This window comes from Balaenoptera ricei, chromosome 1 (assembly GCF_028023285.1).
Source record: "Balaenoptera ricei isolate mBalRic1 chromosome 1, mBalRic1.hap2, whole genome shotgun sequence".
In the NCBI taxonomy this organism is placed as follows: Eukaryota; Metazoa; Chordata; class Mammalia; order Artiodactyla; family Balaenopteridae; genus Balaenoptera; species Balaenoptera ricei.
Window position 1 is genome coordinate 48,376,010 of NC_082639.1, and position 24,363 is coordinate 48,400,372.

At 42.7% G+C, this 24,363-nt stretch overlaps 1 protein-coding gene across 3 annotated transcripts in view; it reads right to left on the reverse strand.

Moving 5' to 3' along the window:
• The window catches only part of DAB1 (DAB adaptor protein 1), a 419,282-nt gene that overhangs the window by 68,897 nt on the left and 326,022 nt on the right, over positions 1-24,363 (reverse strand). For all 3 annotated transcript variants that reach the window (XM_059898809.1, XM_059898802.1, XM_059898792.1), the window contains exons 5-6: positions 1,644-1,775; positions 899-1,018 (exon numbers count right to left, since the gene is read on the reverse strand). In XM_059898809.1, coding sequence (XP_059754792.1) covers positions 899-1,018; positions 1,644-1,775 — 252 coding nt within the window. The remainder of the gene's footprint in view (positions 1-898; positions 1,019-1,643; positions 1,776-24,363) is intronic.

Here is a 24,363-nt window from a genome sequence, read left to right on the forward strand (position 1 = left end):
CAAAATGTCAGTCCCCATCGCTGGTTCTTAACTCACTGAAGCCACCTCATTATTCACAGTCTCTCTAATGAACTCAGAATATTCAAGAGACTCTTGCAAACGTTCAGCTCTGGGATCAAACTTTTACAGATTGTGGAGAGGGCTGAGGCAGGGCAAGAAAGGAGAAGTCTATTTCCAAATCCCATGCTACTGATGCCGGCCAAACTTCTGTTAGTTTTTATGGAAATTCGCTCCTGGAGGGGTTGGCAGCCCTCACCCTCAGAAATAATCTTGGTCCCTCTCCAGGCTCTGCAGCCAGCGGATCCTTCAGGTCTCTGACAAAATGTCTATACCACAGGCCTGGCCATTCCTGACCCTCGACCCCAACTAGTTTCAGAAATTACCTGGTATACAGGATCTTCAACATCCTCTTCCAGAATTGTCTACCGCAGAGTGAGGGAAGGGAGGACGCAAAGCAGAGGATATAAAGCGAGAGATGTGAGACGGTATTCAGAAATTACAGGACAGTGAAGAAACCAGCTCTGGGTAGGAGAGGCTGGCGGGTCATTAAGGCAGAAAACAGGCAGAAAAAAATGAAAACCCTGGTGATATTTTACCATTGTACAATCATCTCCAAATCTAATTCCACCCACTGCTAACAACAGCAAACGCAGTTGGGTTTCCTTAGGTCTCCTCCCCTGAAATCTTCCCCTGGTTGCAAGACTTCACTTTCTCCAACACGTCTAGAATCTCAGTGAATAAGCGCTCATGTCTAGTGGCTTCGCTTTCAATAATTTACACGGGAACCTTTCATCTTTGTTTATTTCTACTTGGCAGCAGGAGGAGAAGCCTTGACTGTCAGTTTTCACATCTGTTTATTTTAAGCCCCTGTTGTCTCAGGATAAATTCACAGGTATACCTGATACACAGCTTGTTCGCATTGCTTATCCTTTTGTGCCTTTTTTTCCAATTCTTCTCTTTGCTTCAATTCATAAATAAGTTGAAAGAGATCTCTCAAGTCCAGAATAACGGGTTCAGCCTGGAGTAAAAGGTGGTAAAGCACGTTAATAAAGGGATGGTTACTGAGCTGCAGTGACCAATTTTTGTTTTTGCTGGCTACAACCCGCAGCCCTTCCTTTTTCTATTAAACTGCAAGCATTCCATCTTCAATTAATTCTACCTTGTTACATTGGTTTAGCAAAATTGCATATAAGCTGCAGTTCATTTCTTCAACTAATTATATTTGCAAATTCGTAACAATCATAAGCATAAAAGGCACTGCTTTTATTTATTAGTAATTTCAAATTCAATAAAGTTAGGGTAGGCCTTATGCAAAATAGCTATTTGTTTCTTCTTATTTTCTTTTTAAATGAGGCTATGAACACAAGGAAACTTATTTGTATAGTGTGCCTCCGTCCAGCTTAATCAGAAAGGAAAACAATTAGTCATTACTAAATACCCATTAGAAAAAACAACACCACCACAACTGGATGGGCGTGAGCATGCTACTTTGCTCCGAGGCTGTTCATCTTTTCTAGATGGGAAGCTGAGTGTCAGCATCGCTGAGTCATATGGCACAGTGGGCCCCCGAAGACCAACAGAGTGGCTGTGCTGTCCCAGAAAAGGTACAAGGAAAGGCGTCCTCTTCGGATGGGGATACTCACCGCCTGGGCTGTTTTTATGGCCACAAATCTGTGATTCCCTTCCTTCCCACAAACGTATCCGAAGGCCCGGTGATCTGTGATGTCCTTGGCGATGTAGGAAATTTCGTGAACAGCATGATGCTGCTGAAGGGCCTATGAGAAACAAAAAGAAGAGCCTATTTCAGGGGACTTTCCCTCCGAGCTGTTGATCGATAAGAGATGTGTTTCCGCTACATGTGAACAAGCCCGGAGGGCTCCGGAAAAGCTGTTTGGTCCAGATGGAAGGAAAAAGAGCTGTGCCTGCCCTTGAGAAATGGAGGCTTCCTTCCATGGTCTTGGTGCTGTGACCAGAGAGATAAACAGGATTGTTCAGATGCTGAAGGAGCATCTGGCTCTTTTTTCTGCTTGCCAGGACCAGTCAGCCTCACTCAGTGGTATAGGGTCCTGCTACATCTTTCTTCATGACACAGCCCAGTCTAAGCTCTGGATTGATATTTAGTACATTTACATATCCAGGGCCTCTGCTTGCCCTGCTGGAAGATGTACATTGCACAATGACAGGGGGTGCCCTTCGCATTCAGAGAACCATAGATATGCATGGTTATAACAATTTTTCAAGAGGTGGCGATAGAGTGACTTGAGGATCAAACGCCCTTCTTTGTTTTGCCCAAGGTCACCACACCTCTGAGGCTTTTCATGGGTTGGTCCCCATGTCTGCAATGCCTGTTCTTTTATCCACCTGCCTGAATCCTATTCCTCTTGCAAAGCCTATTTGAAATAGCACCACCTCTGTGAAACCCCCTGATCAAGGCTTGCCTTCCCTTTCCCTGCAGATGTGATTCCTCCCGCTTCTGTGTTTCCCTAGAGCTTTAGTCTATAGCGATACTGAAACTCCTGATGGATTCCTCACACACAGCTACCTTGGCTCCTGCTTTCGTAGATCTTCCTTCTCTGATATATTTGCCTAAATCCCAGTCTTCCCCACCAGACTCTGTCTTCTTCACCTTTGCCATCCTAATACCTTGCACTGTGCCTGAACCACAGTCGTTGAACTAAAGTAAATTGGGATTGCTGATCAGTAATTCAAAAATCTTTTGATATTGACCTTCCTGCCTTTATTATCTAAACTTCAACAAATAATACTCACCATCCTGTTAAGTGATGGTGATCTTTATGGCCATTTTTCTATATTAAATGTTCCTAAAGCAATCCTCATTAAACAGTCCTCTGCATGTATCTGTGCATTATACGATGTGTTTCAAGTCTTTACAAAGGACCTTTTCATTATCCGGGGTGTTAAGAAGCTTGAATTCTAGCCACTCTATGTGAACACAAGGCACTCACTGTACCTCTCTGGATCTCCATGTATTCCTCTATTAAAGAAGAACTCTGAACCAGATCAATGGCTCCCAACCCAAAGCTCTGGATCTACTGGGGTCGTTAAAAGTCATAAAAAGAGGTACCAGGCAATTTTCAACATTTCAAAAAGCTAAACAGAAATTTATAATTATCCCTAATAAGATGACACCTTTCATTGTACACACAAATGAAAACGCCAGGTTTATTTAGAACCGTATCCAGTTACTGTTGTACTTCTTAGCTCATCTGGGAGCAGATTCTCTTTGGCAATTAGTGATGGATTCAAATAATGCAAATAGGAAAGTGAATGATTATAAATGCATTTTTTTGGTGAACAAAGTTTCCCACGTTACTAAGTCTGTAGAGGGAAGGAGAAATGTAACACAAGGAGAATTTGGTTACGAAAATGTTGGGAACCACTGGAGTACATTTTCTCCTGGGTCTCTTTCCATCTCCCTGGATCCTTTAGCCATTTGGATTTCACACCACACAGCCAGCCTCTCAGGACAGTGGGCACCTGTCTCTCATGAAGGCCATTGCCTTGGTTCTGGATTATTGGCCCTGACCTTCCAAAATGTCCATTCCCCAGCCTGTTGCCATCCTTCCGGGCTTCTGACCTTAGGAATCATTTCTGCAGTAGAATTTGCTGCTGCACCTTTACCTTCTAGAGTCTGGCCATTCACTCATCTCTTTACTACTCTTGGGACTCTCCAGGTGGTTTCAAGCCTGCCCAGGTTGCCCAGTGTCTACTGGACATCATGCTTGGAGGGTGGTATCACTGCCCGGTCACCCTAGCCCCTCAAGTGGCCATAAGACAACTGTATAATTCTAGTCGATTTTGACACAAAGTTGGTGAAGAAGGAAGTATTTGTTAGTAAAATGATCAAGATTCATTTCTTCCTGTTTTATTAAGAGAACATATTTAGCTAGCAGAGAAAAACTGCTCAGAGAGCAGTAGCTTTTTCATGGTGTTAATGATGTAAAATTGATGAGATTTATATTCACGAAACATGGGGGTATTGATTTAGAGGCTTTTGTGAGATCGAATGGTATACAGTAGGGAAAGTGGGAGACAAAGGCATCTTCCTTCTCTCCCTTTCCTGCAAGTATTTCTTTCTCTGCATAATAGAGTGAATGTTATCCACATCTTCTATTGAATCAAAGTTTGACGACAGTACTTTATTGATTGCCAAATGGAATATTGCTCTAAAATTAAACCACAATTAGAAGTCTTCCTGGTGGAATTAGATTTGGAGATGATTGTGCAATGGTAAAATATCACCTACTAGGCAAGACAGCAGATGGAGATGTTTTAATTGATCTGGGAATGCTCATTAAGTGTTTTAAAATCAAAACATTTTTAACGCCTGATGATATCTAATGTTGCCTCGCGAAGTGTAGCTGTGTGTGTGCATGAAGTGCTTAAAAGTATTTATAACATTACCTTTTCCCAGAGTTAATTTTAGGACATGTTAAAAAGGATTGTTCTGAAAGTGGCTCATTCATTTGGAAACGAAGAGCCAGTAAGGGGATACGTCTCCACTTTCTCCAACCTAAACCATGCACATGTCATACAGATTCTTGGAAATACAAATATATTAGAATCCTGCTAATCCCACATTATCACATTCATCTTGGCAACACAGAGGACCTTGTAAATACTTGTTCACTGAGCCTCAGAATTGCTCCATGTCTTCAAACAAGTTTTAACAGCACAAATCAAAGACAGTTGGAGCCAGAGGAAACTTAAGTATTGTATAGTTCACCTCCGAGTTTATTCATGAAAGGACTGAGGGTCAGACTGTGTTCTGGCTGGACCAATACTTAACCCAGGCCCCACTCTCCCTACTCAGGATGACAAAGCATTGAAAAGAGGAAATGAGATTATTTAGAACCAAGGTTCCTTTCCTTAGACTCCTGGGTCCCTAGACCAACAACAAAACCATGATCTCTGATAAGCTGGGATGAAGAAAGGGAACTGGAGAAGGAGGTAGAGCTGAGGCTGTTCTGGATTCCAGCAGGATTCTGATATCAGAAAGGGTCATCAGTCAGAAGGTTTGGGGTCAAGGCCAGCTATCAGGATCTCAAAGAAAAAGGTCAAGACCGCATGGTCTGGAAGGGGACGCCCAGGGGCTTGGCTACCTGTGGTATCTGCTGAGCAGCCAAGGCCACAAAGGGGAGGTGAGACCCTTGGTCACAGAAGAAAAGGACCGTTTCATCCCAGGAGTGTTTCTGTGTGGAGTTTCTGGGGCGTCATGGGTTGTTCTGGAGGTGCAGAGAATCCTGGGCCAGACGGAGAGGGAGAGAGTGGAGGAAAGGCAGGTTCTGGGTGCTCTTCTTCCACCCTTCCTTTGGACAAGAGTTTTCGTCTTGGAAAAACTTAGTCTAGATATTAAAGCACTGCCCCCCAATCAAAGCAGATATTTGATTTTAAAGAGAGAGTCTTCCAGAACACCCGATCTTTCCACCACCACTTCATTTACTCCTCCTATTCCGAACCCTCTCGTTGCAGATGAAAGTTATTGCTGCAGAATTCCAAGGCCGATTCAGAGAATAACCTCCCCAATCCTGTCTGACTTTCCTCCCAGGGGTGAAAATAATCTGAAGGGCTCATCGTCCCCCTTTGGGTTCTGGACTTTCCCACCTCTGTGCCCTTATGCATGTTGTTTTCTCTGCTGATTGCCCCCTTCTTCCCCTGACCCGTGTTTCATCAACTCCACCTAACTATATCATACCTATGCTCAAGGTCTAGCTCCAACATCCTGCTCATGCAGGGAACCTTCCCTGACTCCCCTGTTTCCCTTAGTAATAATTCCCAACCCTAGATTTCACTGGGTTGTATTTTTTCTTCTATTTGGGATGCTTCATACTTCTTAATTTTGCTACACATTTATCCATGCATATAGTTATTCACACGGTATGTATTAATGCTTATTGAGTGCCTGTTCTTCATTTATCCATGCATATAGTCATTCACACGGTATGTATTAATGCTTATTGAGTGCCTGTTCTTTTCTAGATCTCATGCTAACTGCTACATCTACCCAAAAGATTAAAACATAGTCCCTTCCTCAAGGCCCTTGCAATCTCATAGAACAGGCACGCAAAGAAACTAACAACCACAATATAAGAAGACAAGCTTTAGATTAAAGGGTTATGTAGGGTCAGAGCAGGAATGGGAAGGGGCATCAGGGAAGACTTGACAAAGGAGCTGACCTTGGACTCAGTCTCAAAGGATAAAGGGGAAGTCCCCAGAAAGTCAGGGGGAAAGGGCATTCTAGGCAGAAAGAATGGAGCATGCAAAGGCCTCTAGGTCCTGAGAACAGGGCATCTGGAGAACATCTGTGCATTTGTTTTCTCTCCACTTTGGGGATGTTAGCTCCTTGAAAGAAAGATCCATGTCTGGTTCTCCTCAGTCTTATCCTAGTTACTAATACTGTTCCTTTTGAACAATAAGTGCTAAATAAGGTTTCGTGAATTAAAGAAGGAAGGAAGGAAGAACCAAGCTATCCAAAGATGTACACTGCACAAGGTAGTCACTCAATAAATGCTCAATGATTGACTCAATCAGGTTAATTCATGACATTTCACATAGGATTCATTCTGTAAACAGAGGGTTTCTTATCTGATCACCATTTTTTTCTTAGCATTTCCATGAGCCATTTACCAATGTTTAAATGAAGTACCAAATTGTTTGCAGGGTGATCGTCTGACAGAATAAATTACAGAGAAGACTTAATTTGTAGTATGGTTCAATATAGCCAATTAAATACAGTATGGATTAGAAAGTCACCTGCTCAGACTTTACCATTAGCTTTTTTTAAAGAATAAATTCTACCCTACTTAGCCTTCATATTATTATCGTGTGTGTGTATGTGTGTGTATGAGAGGGTGTGTCTTCCTGAGGCTATACTCTTCACGGGAAAAACACCCACCAGGATTCAAGTGAGTTAATAAAAAAACAAAGCAAAAAAAGCAGACATGCAGATAGCCACAGAACAAAAATAGATACATGAAAAATACACTACTTCACACTACAGGCAATTACAGTAGTTAAAATCTCACAAGACAAAGAGAGACCCAGGCTCATTATAAAGGCCTTTCTCTTTTCTAACATATTTTTGGATGCATTTGCTGCATGGCAGTGCCAACAAGGCTGGGAGGCAACCTCTGTACCAGCCCCCAGGCACCCCATCATCAAGTGCTCAACGGAGTAGGTCAGAGTGAAATCTTCCCTAAGTTCCCATCCTGAAATCTTCTAGAACGTTTTACTCAAGGCCAAGACCAAATTTCCAAAGATCCCAGTCTCTAGCTGAAGAGGCAGCCTGATAACAGAGGAAAGAATATGAACTCTGGAGCCAGAGAGAACACGATTCAAATCCAAGCTGTATCACTGACTGGATGTGTAGCTTTGAGTGTGTCCTGCGAACTTTCTGAGGCTTCTCTTTTTGTATAATATGAGGAATGATACAGAATCCAAAAAGTTGTTGGAAATATTAAACTGATTCATATAAAATATACCAGATACAATTGAGTTGCCACTTTTCGCCACCAGAATGAGAAAAACGAGATAATACCCAGTGTTGACAAAAGTATGGGGAAACATACTTTCTTGGGCTCTTGGTTTTCTATACATACAATGGGACCAACAGTGCCTCTCTCATGGTCCTGTTAGGAAGACGGATGACTTAGTCTGGTATATATAAAGGGCTTGGAGCAGTGCAAGGCACATATTGTAAGGGCTATGTAAATGTTGGCCATCATGGTTATTTTTGTTATTTGTGGGAGTGTGATTTGTTGCAACTTTTCTGGAGGGCAGACTGGCTGTATGTTTCAAGGCCTTAACGAAATGCACAAACTTTGACTTATGATTCTTCTTGTAGGGATTCAATTATCTGCAAATAATGTAAGATGTGGGCAAAGACTTGGATACAAGATATTCCCTGCAGTGCTATTAGAATAGTGAAAAATTAGAAATGTCTGAACTGTTGAGCATTAACTGATTGGTTGAAGTAACTGCATTTTGCTGTAAGATGAAATAATATGCAGCTAACTGAAAATCATCTTGGGAACGTATGTATTTTTTGCTGTGGAAATATATTCACAACATGGTACTGAATGAAAAAATAAAGGCATATGACAAAACAGTGTGTTCAATATGATCCCGTTTTTGAGAAAAGTATGATTATCCATCTATGTATGTGTATAAAAAGTCTGGAAAAACATCCGATAAAATCTTAACAAGAGTTCTCCCTTGGGAGTAGGGGCAAGATGGCGGAAGAGTAAGACGCGGAGATCACCTTCCTTCCCACAGATACAGTAGAAATACATCTACACGTGGAACTGCTCCTACAGAACACCCACTGAACGCTGGCAGAAGACGTCAGACCTCCCAAAAGGCAAGAAAATCCCCACGTACTTGGGTAGGGTAAAAGAAAAAAGAAATAACAGAGACAAAAGAATAGGGACGGGACCTGCGCCACTGGGAGGGAGCCGTGAAGGAGGAAAGGTTTCCAGGCACTAGGAAGCCCCTTTGCGGGCAGAGACTGCGGGTGGCAGAGGGGGGAAGCTTCGGAGCCGCGGAGGAGAGCGCAGCCACAGGGGTGCGGAGGGCAAAGCGGAGAGACTCCCGCACAGAGGCTCGGCGCCAACCAGCACTCACCAGCCCGAGAGGCTTGTCTGCTCACCCGCCGGGGCGGGCGGGGGCTGGGAGCTGAGGCTCGGGCTTTGGTGCTAGCCGGGAGGGAGTCCGGGAAAAAGTCTGCAGCTGCCGAAGAGGCAAGAGGCTTTTTCTTGCCTCTTTGTTTCGCGGCGCGCAAGGAGAGGGGATTCAGAGCGCTGCCTAAACAAAATCCAGAGACGGGTGCGAGCCGCGGCTATCAGCGCGGATCCCACAGCAACAGGGGCGCAGAGGGAAAAACGGAGAGATTCCCGCACAGAGGCTCAGCGCCGAGCAGCGCTCACCAGCCCGAGAGGCTTGTCTGCTCACCCGCTGGGGCAGGCGGGGCTGGGAGCTGAGGCGCGGGCTTTGGTCGGATTGCAGGGAGAGGACGGGGGGTTGGCGGCGTGAACACAGCCTGAAGGGGTTGGCGTGCCGTGGCGAGCCGGGAGGGAGCCGGAGAGGAGGTCTGCAGCCGCCGAAGAGGCAAGAGACTTTTTCTTGCCTCTGTTTCGCGGCGCGCAAGGAGAGGGGATTCAGAGCGCCGCCTAGATGAACTCCAGAGGCGGGCGCAAGCCACGGCTAACAGCCCGGACCCCAGAGACGGGCGCGAGCCGCGGCATCAGCGCGGACCCCAGAGACTGGTAGGAAACGCTAAGGCTGCTGCTGCCGCCACCAAGAAGCCTGTGTGCGAGCACAGGTCACTCTCCACACTGCCCCTCCCGGGAGCCAGTGCAGCTCGCCACTGCCAGGCTCCCGTGATGTGATCGTGATCCGGGGACAACTTCCCCAGGAGAACACACGGCGCGCCTCAGGCTGCTGCAATGTCACGACGCCTCTGACGCCGCAAGCTCGCCCCGCCTCCTCCGTACCGCTCCCTCCCCCGGCCTGAGTGAGCCAGAGCCCCCGAAGCAGCTGCTCCTTTAACCGTGTTCTGTCTGGGCGGGGAACGGACGCCCTCAGGCGACGTACATGCAGAGGCGGGTCCAAATCCAAAGCTGAACACTGGGAGCTGTACGAACAAAGAAGAGAAAGGGAAATCTCCCCCAGCAGCCTCAGAAGCAGCGGATTAAAGCTCCACAAACAACTTGATGTGCCTGCATCTGTTGAATACCTGAATAGACAACGAATCATCCCAAATTCAAAAGGTGGACTTTGGGAGCAGGATATATTAATTTCCCCTATTCCTTTTTTTGTGAGTGTATATGTGTATGCTTCTGGGTGAGATTTTGTCTGTATAGCTTTGCTTTCACCATCAGTCCTAGGGTTAGGTCCGTCCATTTTTTTTTTTTTTTTACTTAAAAAAATTTTTTTTCCCTAATATATGTTTTCTTAATAATTTTTTGCGTATTTTCTATTTTTAGAAATTAAAAAAATTTTTAATAAGTTTTTTCATATTTTTTATTTTAAAAAATTAAAAATTTTTTTCTTAATAAATTTTTTTCTTAAAAATTTTTTTCTTATTTTTTACTATAAAAAATTAATAAATCTATTTTTAAAAATTAAAAAAATTTTTTTCTGAATACATTTACTCTTAATAATTTTTTTTAAATTTTTTATTATAATAGCTTTATTTTATTTTATTTTATCCTCTTTTTTTCTTTCTATTTTTTTCTCCCTTATATTCTGAGCTGTGTGGATGAAAGGCTCTTGGTGCTCCAGCTAGGCATCAGGGCTGTGCCTCTGAGGTGGGAGAGCCAACTTCAGGACACTGGTCCACAAGAGACCTACCAGCTCCACGTAATACCAAACGGCAAAAATCTCTCAGAGATCTCCATCTCAACATCAAGACCCAGCTTCACTCAACGACCAGCAAGCTACAGGGCTGGACACCCTATGCCAAACAACTAGCAAGACAGGAACACAGTCCCATCCATTAGCAGGGAGGCTGCCTAAAATCATAAGGCCACAGACACCCCAAAACACACCACCAGAGGTGGACGTGCCCACCAGAAAGACAAGATTCAACCTCATCCACCAGAACATAGGCAATAGTCCCCTCCACCAGGAAGCCTACACAACCCACTGAACCAACCTTACCCACTGGGGACAGATACCAAAAACAACGGGAACTACGAACCTGCAGCCTGTGAAAAGGAGACCCCAAACACAGTAAGATAAGCAAAATGAGACGACAGAAAAACACACAGCAGATGAAGGAGCAGGGTCAAAACACACCAGACCTAACAAATGAAGAGGAAATAGGTAGTCTACCTGAAAAAGAATTCAGAATAATGATAGTAAGGATGATCCAAAATCTTGGAAATAGGATAGACAAAATGCAAGAAACATTTAACAAGGACGTAGAAGAACTAAAGAGGAACCAAGCAACGATGAAAAACACAATAAATGAAATTAAAAATACTCTAGATGGGATCAATAGCAGAATAACTGAGGCAGAAGAAAGGATAAGTGACCTGGAAGATAAAATGGTGGAAATAACTACTGCAGAGCAGGATAAAGAAAAAAGAATGAAAAGAACTGAGGACAGTCTCAGAGACCTCTGGGACAACATTAAACGCACCAACATTCGAATTATAGGGGTCCCAGAAGAAGAAGAGAAAAAGAAAGGGACTGAGAAAATATTTGAAGAGATTATAGTTGAAAACTTCCCTAATATGGGAAAGGAAATAGTTAATCAAGTCCAGGAAGCACAGAGAGTCCCATACAGGATAAACCCAAGGAGAAACACGCCAAGACACATATTAATCAAACTGTCAAAAATTAAATATAAAGAAAACATATTAAAAGCAGCAAGGGAAAAACAACAAATAACACACAAGGGAATCCCCATAAGGTTAACAGCTGATCTTTCAGCAGAAACTCTGCAAGCCAGAAGGGAGTGGCAGGATATACTTAAAGTGATGAAGGAGAAAAACCTACAACCAAGATTACTCTACCCAGCAAGGATCTCATTCAGATGTGATGGAGAAATTAAAACCTTTACAGACAAGCAAAAGCTGAGAGAGTTCAGGACCACCAAACCAGCTTTACAACAAATGCTAAAGGAACTTCTCTAGGCAAGAAACACAAGAGAAGGAAAACACCTACAATAACAAACCCAAAACATTTAAGAAAATGGGAATAGGAACATACATATCGATAATTACCTTGAATGTAAATGGATTAAATGCTCCCACCAAAAGACACAGACTGGCTGAATGGATACAAAAACAAGACCCATATATATGCTGTCTACAAGAGACCCACTTCAGACCTAGAGACACATACAGACTGAAAGTGAGGGGATGGAAAAAGATATTCCATGCAAATGGAAATCAAAAGAAAGCTGGAGTAGCAATTCTCATATCAGACAAAATAGACTTTAAAATAAAGAATATTATAAGAGACAAAGAAGGACACTATATAATGATCAAGGGATCGATCCAAGAGGAAGGTACAACAATTGTAAATATTTATGCACCCAACATAGGAGCACCTCAATACATAAGGCAAATACTAACAGCCATAAAAGGGGAAATTGACAGCAACACAATCATAGTAGGGGACTTTAACACCCCACTTTCACCAATGGACAGATCATCCAAAATGAAAATAAATAAGGAAACACAAGCTTTAAATGATACATTAAACAAGATGGACTTAATTGATATTTACAGGACATTCCACCCAAAAACAACAGAATACACATTTTTCTCAAGTGCGCATGGAACATTCTCCAGGATAGATCATATCTTGGGTCACAAATCAAGCCTTGGTAAATTTAAGAAAATTGAAATCGTATCAAGTATCTTTTCCGACAACAACGCTATGAGACTAGATATCAATTACAGGAAAAGATGTGTAAAAAATACAAACACATGGAGGCTACACAATACACTACTTAATAACGAATTGATCACTGAAGAAATCAAAGGGGAAATCAAAAAATACCTAGAAACAAATGACAATGGAGATACGACGACCCAAAACCTATGGGACGCAGCAAAAGCAGTGCTAAGAGGGAAGTTTATAGCAATACAAGCCTACCTCAAGAAACAGGAAACATCTCGAATAAACAACCTAGCCTTGCACCTAAAGCAATTAGAGAAAGAAGAACAAAAAAACCCCAAAGCTAGCAGAAGGAAAGAAATCATAAAGATCAGGTCAGAAATAAATGAAAAAGAAATGAAGGAAACAATAGCAAAAATCAATAAAACTAAAAGCTGGTTCTTTGAGAAGATAAACAAAATTGATAAATCATTAGCCAGACTCATCAAGAGAAAAAGGGAGAAGACTCAAATCAATAGAATTAGAAATGAAAAAGGAGAAGTAACCACTGACACTGCAGAAATACAAAAGATCATGAGAGATTACTACAAGCAACTCTACGCCAATAAAATGGACAACCTGGAAGAAATGGACAGATTCTTAGAAATGCACAAACTGCCGAGACTGAACCAGGAAGAAATAGAAAATATGAACAGACCATTCACAAGCACTGAAATTGAAACTGTGATTAAAAACCTTCCAACAAACAAAAGCCCAGGACCAGATGGCTTCACAGGTGAATTCTATCAAACATTTAGAGAAGACCTAACACCTATCCTTCTCAAACTCTTCCAAAATATTGCAGAGGGAGGAACACTCCCAAACTCATTCTACGAGGCCACCATCACCCTGATACCAAAACCAGACAAAGATGTCACAAAGAAAGAAAACTACAGGCCAATATCACTGATGAACATTGATGCAAAAATCCTCAACAAAATACTAGCAAACAGAATCCAACAGCACATTAAAAGGATCATACACCATGATCAAGTGGGGTTTATCCCAGGAATGCAAGCATTCTTCAATATACGTAAATCAATCAATGTGATACACCATATTAACAAATTGAAGGAGAAAAACCATATGATCATCTCAATAGATGCAGAGAAAGCTTTCGACAAAATTCAACACCCATTTATGATAAAAGCCCTGCAGAAAGTAGGCATAGAGGGAACTTTCCTCAACATAATAAAGGCCATATATGACAAACCCACAGCCAACATTGTCCTCAATGGTGAAAAACTGAAACCATTTCCACTAAGATCAGGAACAAGACAAGGTTGCCCACTCTCACCACTATTATTCAACATAGTTTTGGAAGTGTTAGCCACAGCAATCAGAGAAGACAAAGAAATAAAAGGAATCCAAATTGGAAAAGAAGAAGTAAAGCTGTCACTGTTTGCAGATGACATGATACTATACATAGAGAATCCTAAAGATGCTACCAGAAAACTCCTAGAGCTAATCAATGAATTTGGTAAAGTAGCAGGATACAAAATTAATGCACAGAAATCTCTTGCATTTCTATACACTAATGACGAAAAATCTGAAAGTGAAATTAAGAAAACACTCCCGTTTACCATTGCAACAAAAAGAATAAAATATCTAGGAATAAACCTACCTAAGGAGACAAAAGACCTGTATGCAGAAAATTATAAGACACTGATGAAAGAAATTAAAGATGATACAAATAGATGGAAAGATATACCATGTTCCTGGATTGGAAGAATCAACATTGTGAAAATGACTCTACCACCCAAAGCAATCTACAGATTCAATGCAATCCCTATCAAACTACCACTGGCATTTTTCACAGAACTAGAACAAAAAATTTCACAATTTGTATGGAAACACAAAAGACCCCGAATAGCCAAAGCAATCTTGAGAACGAAAAATGGAGCTGGGGGAATCAGGCTCCCTGACTTCAGACTATATTACAAAGCTACAGTAATCAAGACAGTTTGGTACTGGCACAAAAACAGAAATATTGATCAATGGAACAGGATAGAAAGCCCAGAGATAAACCCACGCACATATGGTCACCTTATCTTTGATAAAGGAGGCAAGCATATACAGTGGAGAAAAGACAGCCTCTTCAATAAGTGGTGCCGGGAAAATTGGACAGATACATGTAAAAGTATGAAATTAGAACACTCCCTGACACCATGCACAAAAATAAACTCAAAATGGATTAAAGACCTAAGTGTAAGACCAGACACTATCAAACTCTTAGAGGAAAACATAGGCAGAACACTCTATGACATACATCACAGCAAGATTCTTTTTGACCCAGCTCCCAGAGAAATGGAAATAAGAACACAAATAAACAAATGGGACCTAATGAAACTTAAAAGCTTTTGCACAGCAAAGGAAACCATAAACAAGACCAAAAGACAACCATCAGAATGGGAGAAAATATTTGCAAATGAAGCAACTGACAAAGGATTAATCTCCAAGATTTACAAGCAGCTCATGCAGCTCAATAACAAAAAAACGAACAACCCAATCCAAAAATGGGCAGAAGACCTAAATAGACATTTCTCCAAAGAAGATATACAGATGGCCTACAGACACATGAAAGAATGCTCAACATCATTAATCATTAGAGAAATGCAAATCAAAACTACAATGAGATATCATCTCACACCGGTCAGAATGGCCATCATCAAAAAATCTAGAAACAATAAATGCTGGAGAGGCTGTGGAGGAAAGGGAACTCTCTTGCACTGTTGGTGGGAATGTAAATTGATACAGCCACTATGGAGAACAGTATGGAGGTTCCTTAAAAAACTACAAATAGAACTACCATACGATCCAGCAATCCCGGTACTGGGCATATACCCTGAGAAAACCATATTTCAAAAAGAGTCATGTACCAAAATGTTCATTGCAGCTCTATTTACAATAGCCAGGACATGGAAGCAACCTAAATGTCCATCGACAGATGAATGGATAAAGAAGATGTGGCACATATATACAATGGAATATTACTCAGCCATAAAAAGAAATGAAATGGAGGTATTTGTAATGAGGTGGATGGAGTTAGAGTCTGTCATACAGAGTGAAGTAAGTCAGAAAGAGAAAAACAAATACAGTATGCTAACACATATATACGGAATCTAAGGGAAAAAAAAGCCATGAAGAACCTAGTGGCAAGACGGGAATAAAGACACAGACCTACTAGAGAATGGACTTGAGGATATGGGGAGGGGGTGGGGTGAGATGTGACAGGGTGAGAGAGTGTCATGGACATATATACAGTACCAAATGTAAAATAGATAGCTAGTGGGAAGCAGACGCATAGCACAGGGAGATCAGCTCGGTGCTTTGTGACCACCTAGAGGGGTGGGATGGGGAGGGTGGGAGGGAGGGAGATGCAAGAGGGAAGAGATATGGGAACATATTGTATATGTATAACTGATTAACTTTGTTATAAAGCAGAAGCTAACACACCATTGTAAGGCAATTATACTTCAATAAAGATGTTTAAAAAAAAAAAAAAAAAGAGTTCTCCCTTGAATGGTGAACTTATTAGTGATTTTAAAAACTGGACTTTTTGCTCACTTATACTAATTTTTTAAAAAAATTATACTTATTTATACAAGTTACATAAAATACTAAGCTTCCTGGACTTTTCTATATGGGACGATTCTTTAGTTTGTCATGACGTATATATGGATATATATATATATATATATATATATATATATATATATATATATATATATATATATATAAAAAATACATCAGCTCCAGTGTGTCAGCAACAATATCTTTTTTTTCTCATCTTATTCTGAACATCAAGTATAGTGCCTGACATATAGTAAGGATTTAGTACATATATATCTTTATTGTGGAAAAATATACACAACTTGAATTACAATTTTAACCATTATTAAGTGTATGGTTCTGTGGCATTAAGTACGTTTACACTGCTCTGCAACCATCACCACCATCCATTTCCAGAGCTTCTTCATCTCCCCAAAGTGACCATCTGCACCATTAAACACTAACTCCTCATTCCCCTTTTTCCAGTTCCTGGAAACCCCATCCTATGTTCTTTCTCTAATGACTTCGTCAGTACCTATTTTTAAATGAATAATTTGAATGAATGAATCTGTCAGTAAAATCTTGAGTCCAAATCTGTCCTCGAACCCCCTCCCCCCAACCCTACTGGCTCTACTTCTGTTTCTGTAACACTTCCTTTCCTCAGCTGTTAAAATAAGGAGGTTGGCTTCAGTAAATACTCATGTCCTTTTTTGCTCTTAACACTTCTTTTGAAACTTTGTAACAAGACAACAGCTATAAAAGGCAGCTTCTTCTTAGTAACTCTCTAAACATATGTTATAAACACACAGCTCTGGAACCATGTGAGTAAAGTTCTTGCCTAAAAATAGGGAGATGAACTAGTTGTACTAGCTGAGAGCATTCCAGACCTATGATTTAGGCTTAAATTTGTCTAACAGGCAAAGTGGAGCCAGGTGTGCTGAATCAATTAGCAATCACCAAAGTGACAAGGAAGCAGATTTCTGCTCAGGAGAAATAAAAACCACCTTCAATAGGAAACGAGCTTCTGTGTGAAGCACTAATTTCCTAACACTGGGGTTCAATCAAAATTCTACATCCCATGACCGAGGATGTGCTACAGCATAATCACAGTTGGTGCCGAGCTGGACTAGCTGTCCTCTCTCTCATTCAATTCACATTCATGCCTAAAAGCCCTTCGGTACTCGGATACACCTGGAAATACTGAAATGAAGAAGATGCGGTCTGAGCTCTCAAAAGCCAGCAATACGTGTGTCTGTGTAAGTCAGGGGGCTCCTCTTTTGCTTCACACTCAGAGTAGTTTGTATATTGTGTTGTCCTGTCCCCATTTCCAAAAGGCATGTCGTGCGATGGAAGGATTTAGATCTCAGCTTTGTCGCCATGTGCAAGTCACCTTACCTCACTGAGCCTCAGTTTCTTCATCTGTACAATGGGAATGTGAAGACGATCACTTAATGTGTCTAGCAGGGTATCTGGTAGACAGTAGGCTCTGAATACTTTGAATCTTTTCCCAGACAACTGAGATGGCGTTCCCAGAAAGTATTTTAATATATCAACAGACCACAGCCAAAGCCCTAAATCAAACCCACACACAACTGAAAACTGCCTGCTCCATCTCTCACCCTTTTCTTCAGAGACGAGAAGAAAAAACACATGCGTGACCCTCACCCAGTGGTAGCCAAGAGCAGCTTATCTGCTCTGCATGGCTAGGTCTGGAACAAGGAGGCTCAGACTTCTGCTTCCTGGCCTCCTGTGCTCGAGCTCTGATTCCAGGGCCAGTGCTGCCAACCTCTGCCTAGATCCTGAGGGGGCACAGAACCGTGGAGGTCTGCCCCGTGTGGTGTGTCTTGGCGTGGCTTTTCAGCATTGTGCGACCCAACTGGATCTGACCCGTCAGGTGACAAAGACACATGCACAGCCCTACCAGTTCGAAAGTCAGGAGAGGGGTATAGGTTTAAATGCAGGTGGTTTGAAGGAGGGATGTTTAATAAAGGCTTTGATTTAATCTTGAAGAAAAAAAAAAAGATCTAATGACTATGTAACATAGTGTTCAATTACCAAGCATGGTTCCCTCAGGTCAGGACTTCCTTAGAACTCACAGGATAGTAGTCTTGGAATAACCAGAGGGTGGTAAGAAAGTCTTCTGGGAAATTGGGTCACCAGGAAAGAGAAAAGAGTTGAAAGAGAGAGCTTCAAACTTTATGACATCATCTAACAATCTGGATCCCACTATCCTGAGAAATGTAACCTTGTAGTTTTCAGTTATATAATCAGTGAATTCCTTTCGTTGCTTAAGACTGAAGTGAGTTTTTTATTACTTGCAACCAAAAGATTTCTGAACAATACAGTGATCCCCATTATCCCTATCTTAGACAGGAAGAAACAGGCTCAGAAAGAAGTGACTTGCCCAGGGAATATCAGGCTAACATGAGATTTCAGCAAATCTCACTGACACTCAAGTCTATGCCTGGTTTATTGTTAGCAGTAATTCGTATTGGAATTGCAATTTTGAAATTGCTTTGGGTATATTTTAGGATAAAAAATATATATAAATACACTGTTATTAGAAAGCAAGCTTTTCAGTCAAAGAAAAATGAGATCTACATGTAAAAGTTAAGAAATAAGCCAATAATTGTAAATTTGAATTGGAATTATCAATGTGAACTCATCATTTAAAAACTATATTATTAGCACTGTTTGCAGAAAGGGAGTAGAAGCAATGAAACCCCAGGAGCGATGAGCACATCTAATGCAGCTATTTATTATCTAGATATCTATTGATCTATTGATCTCTTAACCTATCTAAAGAGAAAGAGAGTCAGAGAAAGCAAATATGGCGAAAGGTGAAATTTTCTGTTCGTTTGAACATTTTCATGGTTATACGTTAAAGAAAAAAATTAAATCTTAGCACGCTCCTTTCTCTATCTCCCATTCCCTTTTCCTCTCTCTGAGAACAGGAGAGACCAAGGCACTGAACACTTCAATGACTTAACTGAAAGTAGGCTGCAGACAAAAGGCCTTTATCAAGTCCACCTCAGGCAACCACTGGTCCAAAACACAACGGGTTGTTCAGCACATTCAGAAGAGCTCAGTATAGTGCTGCCAGTTTTCTTTGTTCCTTCTTGCTTTCCCCAAGGCCAGCATAAATAAACATCAGCCAGTTGTGGTTCTATTTGCAACAACATTTTAAAAAGTTCAGGTTGAATAAATATGGAAACAGTTTTATACTTCTGAAACTCTGGGGAAAAAAATATCCCAAACTTGGAATATTCTCCAAATATGCATAAGGATTCAGATTTAATTTTCATTATGTTTTTTAAAAGGGTACTATCCAGAGAATGACTACTATGTGCTAGGCATCGTGCCAGATACTCTACAGATGTAATCCTCATTTATTTCACTCACCTGTCAACCTTACATATTACTTCCCCTCCTTTTACTACTGACGTAAGTGAGACACAGAGAGGTTGAAGAACTCAACCCAGATCACACTGCTGATAAGGTAGACCCTGGATTGCTGCCAGGTATGGCTGGCTCCAGACCCCAGGCAGCCTCTGTGCACTTGAATACAGCTTTGAATGTACTTCAACTGCCTCTACTCTTATTCTCCTAAAATTCTTGTTTTTATTTCTGTCTCTTTCTGCATGAAGAATCCTAATAACCATTGTGGGTGTTTAGTAATGTAACCAATGATTTCAACATTTCAGCTTCTGGTGTAAAATTATTATAGCAAGTAGGTAAATGAGTGTGAATGAATGGAAATGAAACAGCAGGTTTTGCCACAAGTCACTGCAGAAACCAGGTCATTATATTTAATGGAAAATTACTTTTTGTGTTGTAACCAGTTTGAAATTAACCTCTGCCTTGGTCACAAAGAAGTCTTGCATGCCAGAGAGAAACTTACAAGAAAGTGATGTGACTAAAATGCAGCCAATGGGAAGAATGCTGGATTAGGAGTGAGAAGGTTGGTGTCTTCATTTATAAATTGAGGTGGATAGCAGGTGGTGGTAGTGGTGAATATGGCTTCTAAGATCTGTTTTAATAAGACACTTGGATGCTGAAGAAACACATGACTTTGGATAGACACCGGTCAGCACTTGAAATCCAAATCTATTCATACTACTTGTGTCAACTTGGGCAAATTACCTAGCTTCTCTGAACCTTAGTGCCCTCATCTGTAACTTCATTCTTTTGGAGGGAGAACTAAGTAAGACCCTGGTACCCTGCCTGGCACCTAGTGATGCTTAATAAATGATTCTTCCTCTCCAGTTCAAAGATTCTGTTCTCTAAATTGTTTGTGATCATTACATTTTGAATTGTAGCCTCCCCAAATTCATAGGTTGAAGTCCCACACCTCATGACTTTAGAATATGACCTTATTTGGAAATACAGTTGACCCTTAAACAAAGTGTAGATTAGGGGCACCAACCCCTGACTTCCCCCCCTACCCCTGTGTGGTAGAAAAATCCATGTATAACTTAACAGTCAGCCCTCTGTATCTGCAGTTCTGCATCTGCGGATTCACCAACCATAGATTGTACTGTAGTATGTATTTATTGAAAAAATCTGCATATAAGTGGACCCACGCAGTTCAGACCCATGTTGTTCAAGGGTCAACTATAGTCCTAAAACTTAAGGACTTCAGAATGCAACCTTATTTGGAAATAGTGTCATTACTGAGGTAATTAGTTAAAATTATGGCATGCTAGAATAGGGTGTGCCTCTAATCCAATATGACTAGTGTCCTTATGAAAAGGGGAAATGTGGACACAGACACATGCACTGAATGCCTTGTGAACATGAAGCAGAGATCCAGGTGATGTGTCTAAAAGCCAAGGAACACCCAAGACTGCCAACAAACCACCAGAAACCAGGAGAGAAGCCTGGTGCAGATCCTTTCTCACAGTGGTCAGAAGAAGTCAATCCTGCCAAAACTTGGATCTCAGACTTCTAGCCTTTACGAGACAATAAATTTCCATTTAAACCTCTCCGTTGTGGTAATTTGTTATAGCAGCCCCAGGAAAGAAATACAGCAACCTCCTTATTTTATCTCCAGATCCCTTTGTTTGAGGAGTTTGCCGAGAGGATGCAGTAGTGAAACAACAAAATCTTAGGTATCTAGCCCCATCTCCACTCCCTCATTGAGACTCAATTTTCCTATCTGTAAAATGAGGGGCAAGATGGGCCCCTGCCAGCTTTGCTCCGCTTTTCAAGGCAGGATAGCAAAGCCTTTAGTTTTCCTATTACTGCCAGACCTTGCTACTTGAATCAGAAGCTGAGTGTGGTGCAGCGCCGTGCAATTTATAACAGCGTCTATCCAATTATTTCCCATTTAGTGCTGTGCGGCATTTCCCCAAATAAACACCACCAAACCACTGAGGTGGTGGGCTGAGCTCTCTGAGTACCAGGATCAATTGTTTCTCTTACACTAATTGGCCCCATGATTTGTTAGGCTGTTGCCTTGGAAAATGAACTGTCAGGAAAAGAAATCAGCACAAAATTGCCTTTTTCGTTGAAAATACACAAAACACTATCCTGCAGCCAACTCCTCCAACTCACCATTGGGTTTCAGAGGGCAAAATTGACACGAACTAAGAAATTCTAACCCTCGGCTCTATCATTTTCCAGTTAGAGATGAGAAACTGAGACTCAGAGGGCTTAAGCAACTTGCCCAATCAATGTTCAGTCAGCGGTGAAGATCAGAGCTGGTGCCAAAAGTCGGCGTGATGGCAGCAAACTTCACGCCCATTTTATCGCGTCGGGGTGCCTCCTGAAGGGCAGCGATCGGCAGGTTCTGCCCAGCTCTTTGCTCTCTTATCCCTTCGTCCCATCCTCCCGCCATCTATCTCTGTGCCAGGCTCAGAGGGAGCAGTACTCAAGTGAGGACAGCTGTACGGAGGCCTGGCTCGGTCACTTCGTGCTTCCTGCCCCCAAATACCTGCTGGCCCAGCTCCGACTTAGTTCCATGACTCCGTTCTAGTAACGGAGCATTTCCCTTGACCCAGAAACTCCGTGGCAGGCACTGTGCTGGGAATACAAGGGCAGGATCCTTGCCCTTGGGGAGCTCATAGTCTCTGGGGAGACAGGGCGTTCGTTCGGTGCCTTTCTTTAATGTTTTCAAAGAAACCCATTCCCTTTCTTTCTAACGCATACCACAGTCTGTAATTATCCCTTCACGGGCATGACCGCCTGGTTAATATCTGTATCTTCCATTAGTCTGTGAAGACCAGGGAAGCAGTCCCCGTGTCAGGTCCTGGTCACCACCGCATCCCCAGCACCCGACGCAGGCAGCGGCTGACACTTTGTAGGGGCTCAGTCACCATTTGCTGACTGAATAAAAGAACGTTGTGTTCATGTCATAATAAAGGTAAGAACAGGGTAGGAATGCAGGCCTGAATGGACTAGATTAGTAGGAGCTGACTAGGTAAAAATCGGTGCTCCTAGGGTTGGTAGGGATGAAGATGTTCCATCCAGGACCCTAATTTACCCTCCCCCCGCCCCCTTTCCCCTTCGGTACCATAAGTTTGTTTTCAAGGTCTGTGAGTCGGTTTCTGTTTTGTAAGTAAGTTCATTTGTATCGTTTTTTTCAGATTCCACATATAAGTGATATCACATGATATTTGTCTTTAGAGTTTGGGATTAACATCTACACACTACTATACATAAAATAATCAACAAGGGCCTACCGTATAGCACAGGGAACTCTACTCAATATTCTGTAATAACCCATGTGGGAAAAGAATCTGAAAAAGAATGGATATCTGTATATGTATAACTGAATCACTTTGCTGTATACCTGAAATGAACACAACATTGTAAATCAACTATACTCCAATATAAAATAAAAATTAAATTCAAAATTAAAAAAAAGATGTTCCATCCAGAGGGATACCAAAGAGATGTGATGCTATCAAATTGCATGTTATATATAGGGAACCGCAATCCGTTTGGGATGATTAACCCGTACAACGCTCGCAGAGAGTGGCAGTGTGAGAAGATAGGCCACGGCCAGGGGATGCAGGCTTTTGAAGGCCAGGTTAAAACACTGGGGTGGTTGAAATTGTCAGCAGCTTTCTACCTGACTCTGCTGTTAACCTGAGTGCAGTTGACCCTTTCAGCAGGCTGCAAAGGGAGTGCATCTTCCGGCTGGAGAAGGACAGGGAGCTGAGCAGCCCCTCCCTGCCGGGGGCCATCAGGATAGGAGCCAAGGGGATGCACAGCCGAAGCATCCGGGAAGGAGGCTCACAGGTGACAGATGGTTTTACAGGTGAACCGCCTGTCCTGCTGGAGAGGAGGCCCCGAGGGCCCTGGCCAGACTGCAGACTGGGCTTCTGCCCTGGGCTGTAAAAGCATAAGACTCTCTGATCTGGGGACAGTCTGGCAAAAAGTGTCTGTGAGCCGAAGATGGATCCTACCTTCATCCACCCCTGCTCCCCGCCCACAATCCACGATCCACAGATGACAGGGGTTCTGTCTTACAAAAAAAACCTGGATGGCGGTGCTGGTAGCGGCAGTGATGATGGCGGGGTGCCGCTTTGTTTCACTGGCTGCACTGGTGGTTTTTGGAGACAACTGGATATGCTCCCAACCTCATAGCATGAGGCTCTGTGTTACCTCCTGGTGAAGTCCATGCATAAGCACGGTCTGTGTGCCGGGGTCAGATGGGTCTGGAACATTCCTAGGCTCCACCATTTTCTTTGACCTTGGGGAAGTTGTGGACTGTACCAGGCCTCGGGGCGCCCATTCGGGAGATGCTGGCGGATGTAAGCGATGGGGGATGTGGGAGGGCCAGGAAGCACACCGGGCAAGAGCTGAACAGCCTGGATTCTCATATCACAGACAGCGGCTGAAGGCCACTGCGAGGTAGCTGCTGTGGCAGCACAGGGCACAAGAAAGGCACGTGGTCTGAGGCAGCTCCTGCCCTCCCCAAGCACGTGGTCTGGAGGGCACAGCCGGGGCCCAGACAATTGCAAGCAGGTGTGGCACCTTCTTAGCGACGCCGAGATCTGCAGATGCCGAGACCTACCGGTAGGGGCAGTTAACCCCACGGGGCAGGCTGCCAGGACAAGGAGGCAATAGAGCTGGCTAGCAAAAGACAAGGCAGGAGAGGGGAGCAGCGTGCAAACACCAGAGCTGAATAGGTGGCTTCAGGGAATTCTAAGGGGTTCTGGGGTTGAGGGGTCAGGGGCTGTGGGTACGAGGTCATCTGCCTGGCCCTTCCGTGCACTCTTCCCAGAGCAACCTCCCAGTGTCATCCGAAGGAGACAGAGGCCGGCGGGGCCAAAATGTGGAGGCCTGTCATGTCGCTTTGAGGATTCTACTGCGATCCCAGGGCTGAGCCACTGAAGAACTGGTGCCGGGACTCCTGACGGGTTCCCGTCCCCAGCTGGGTTAGCTAGCCGC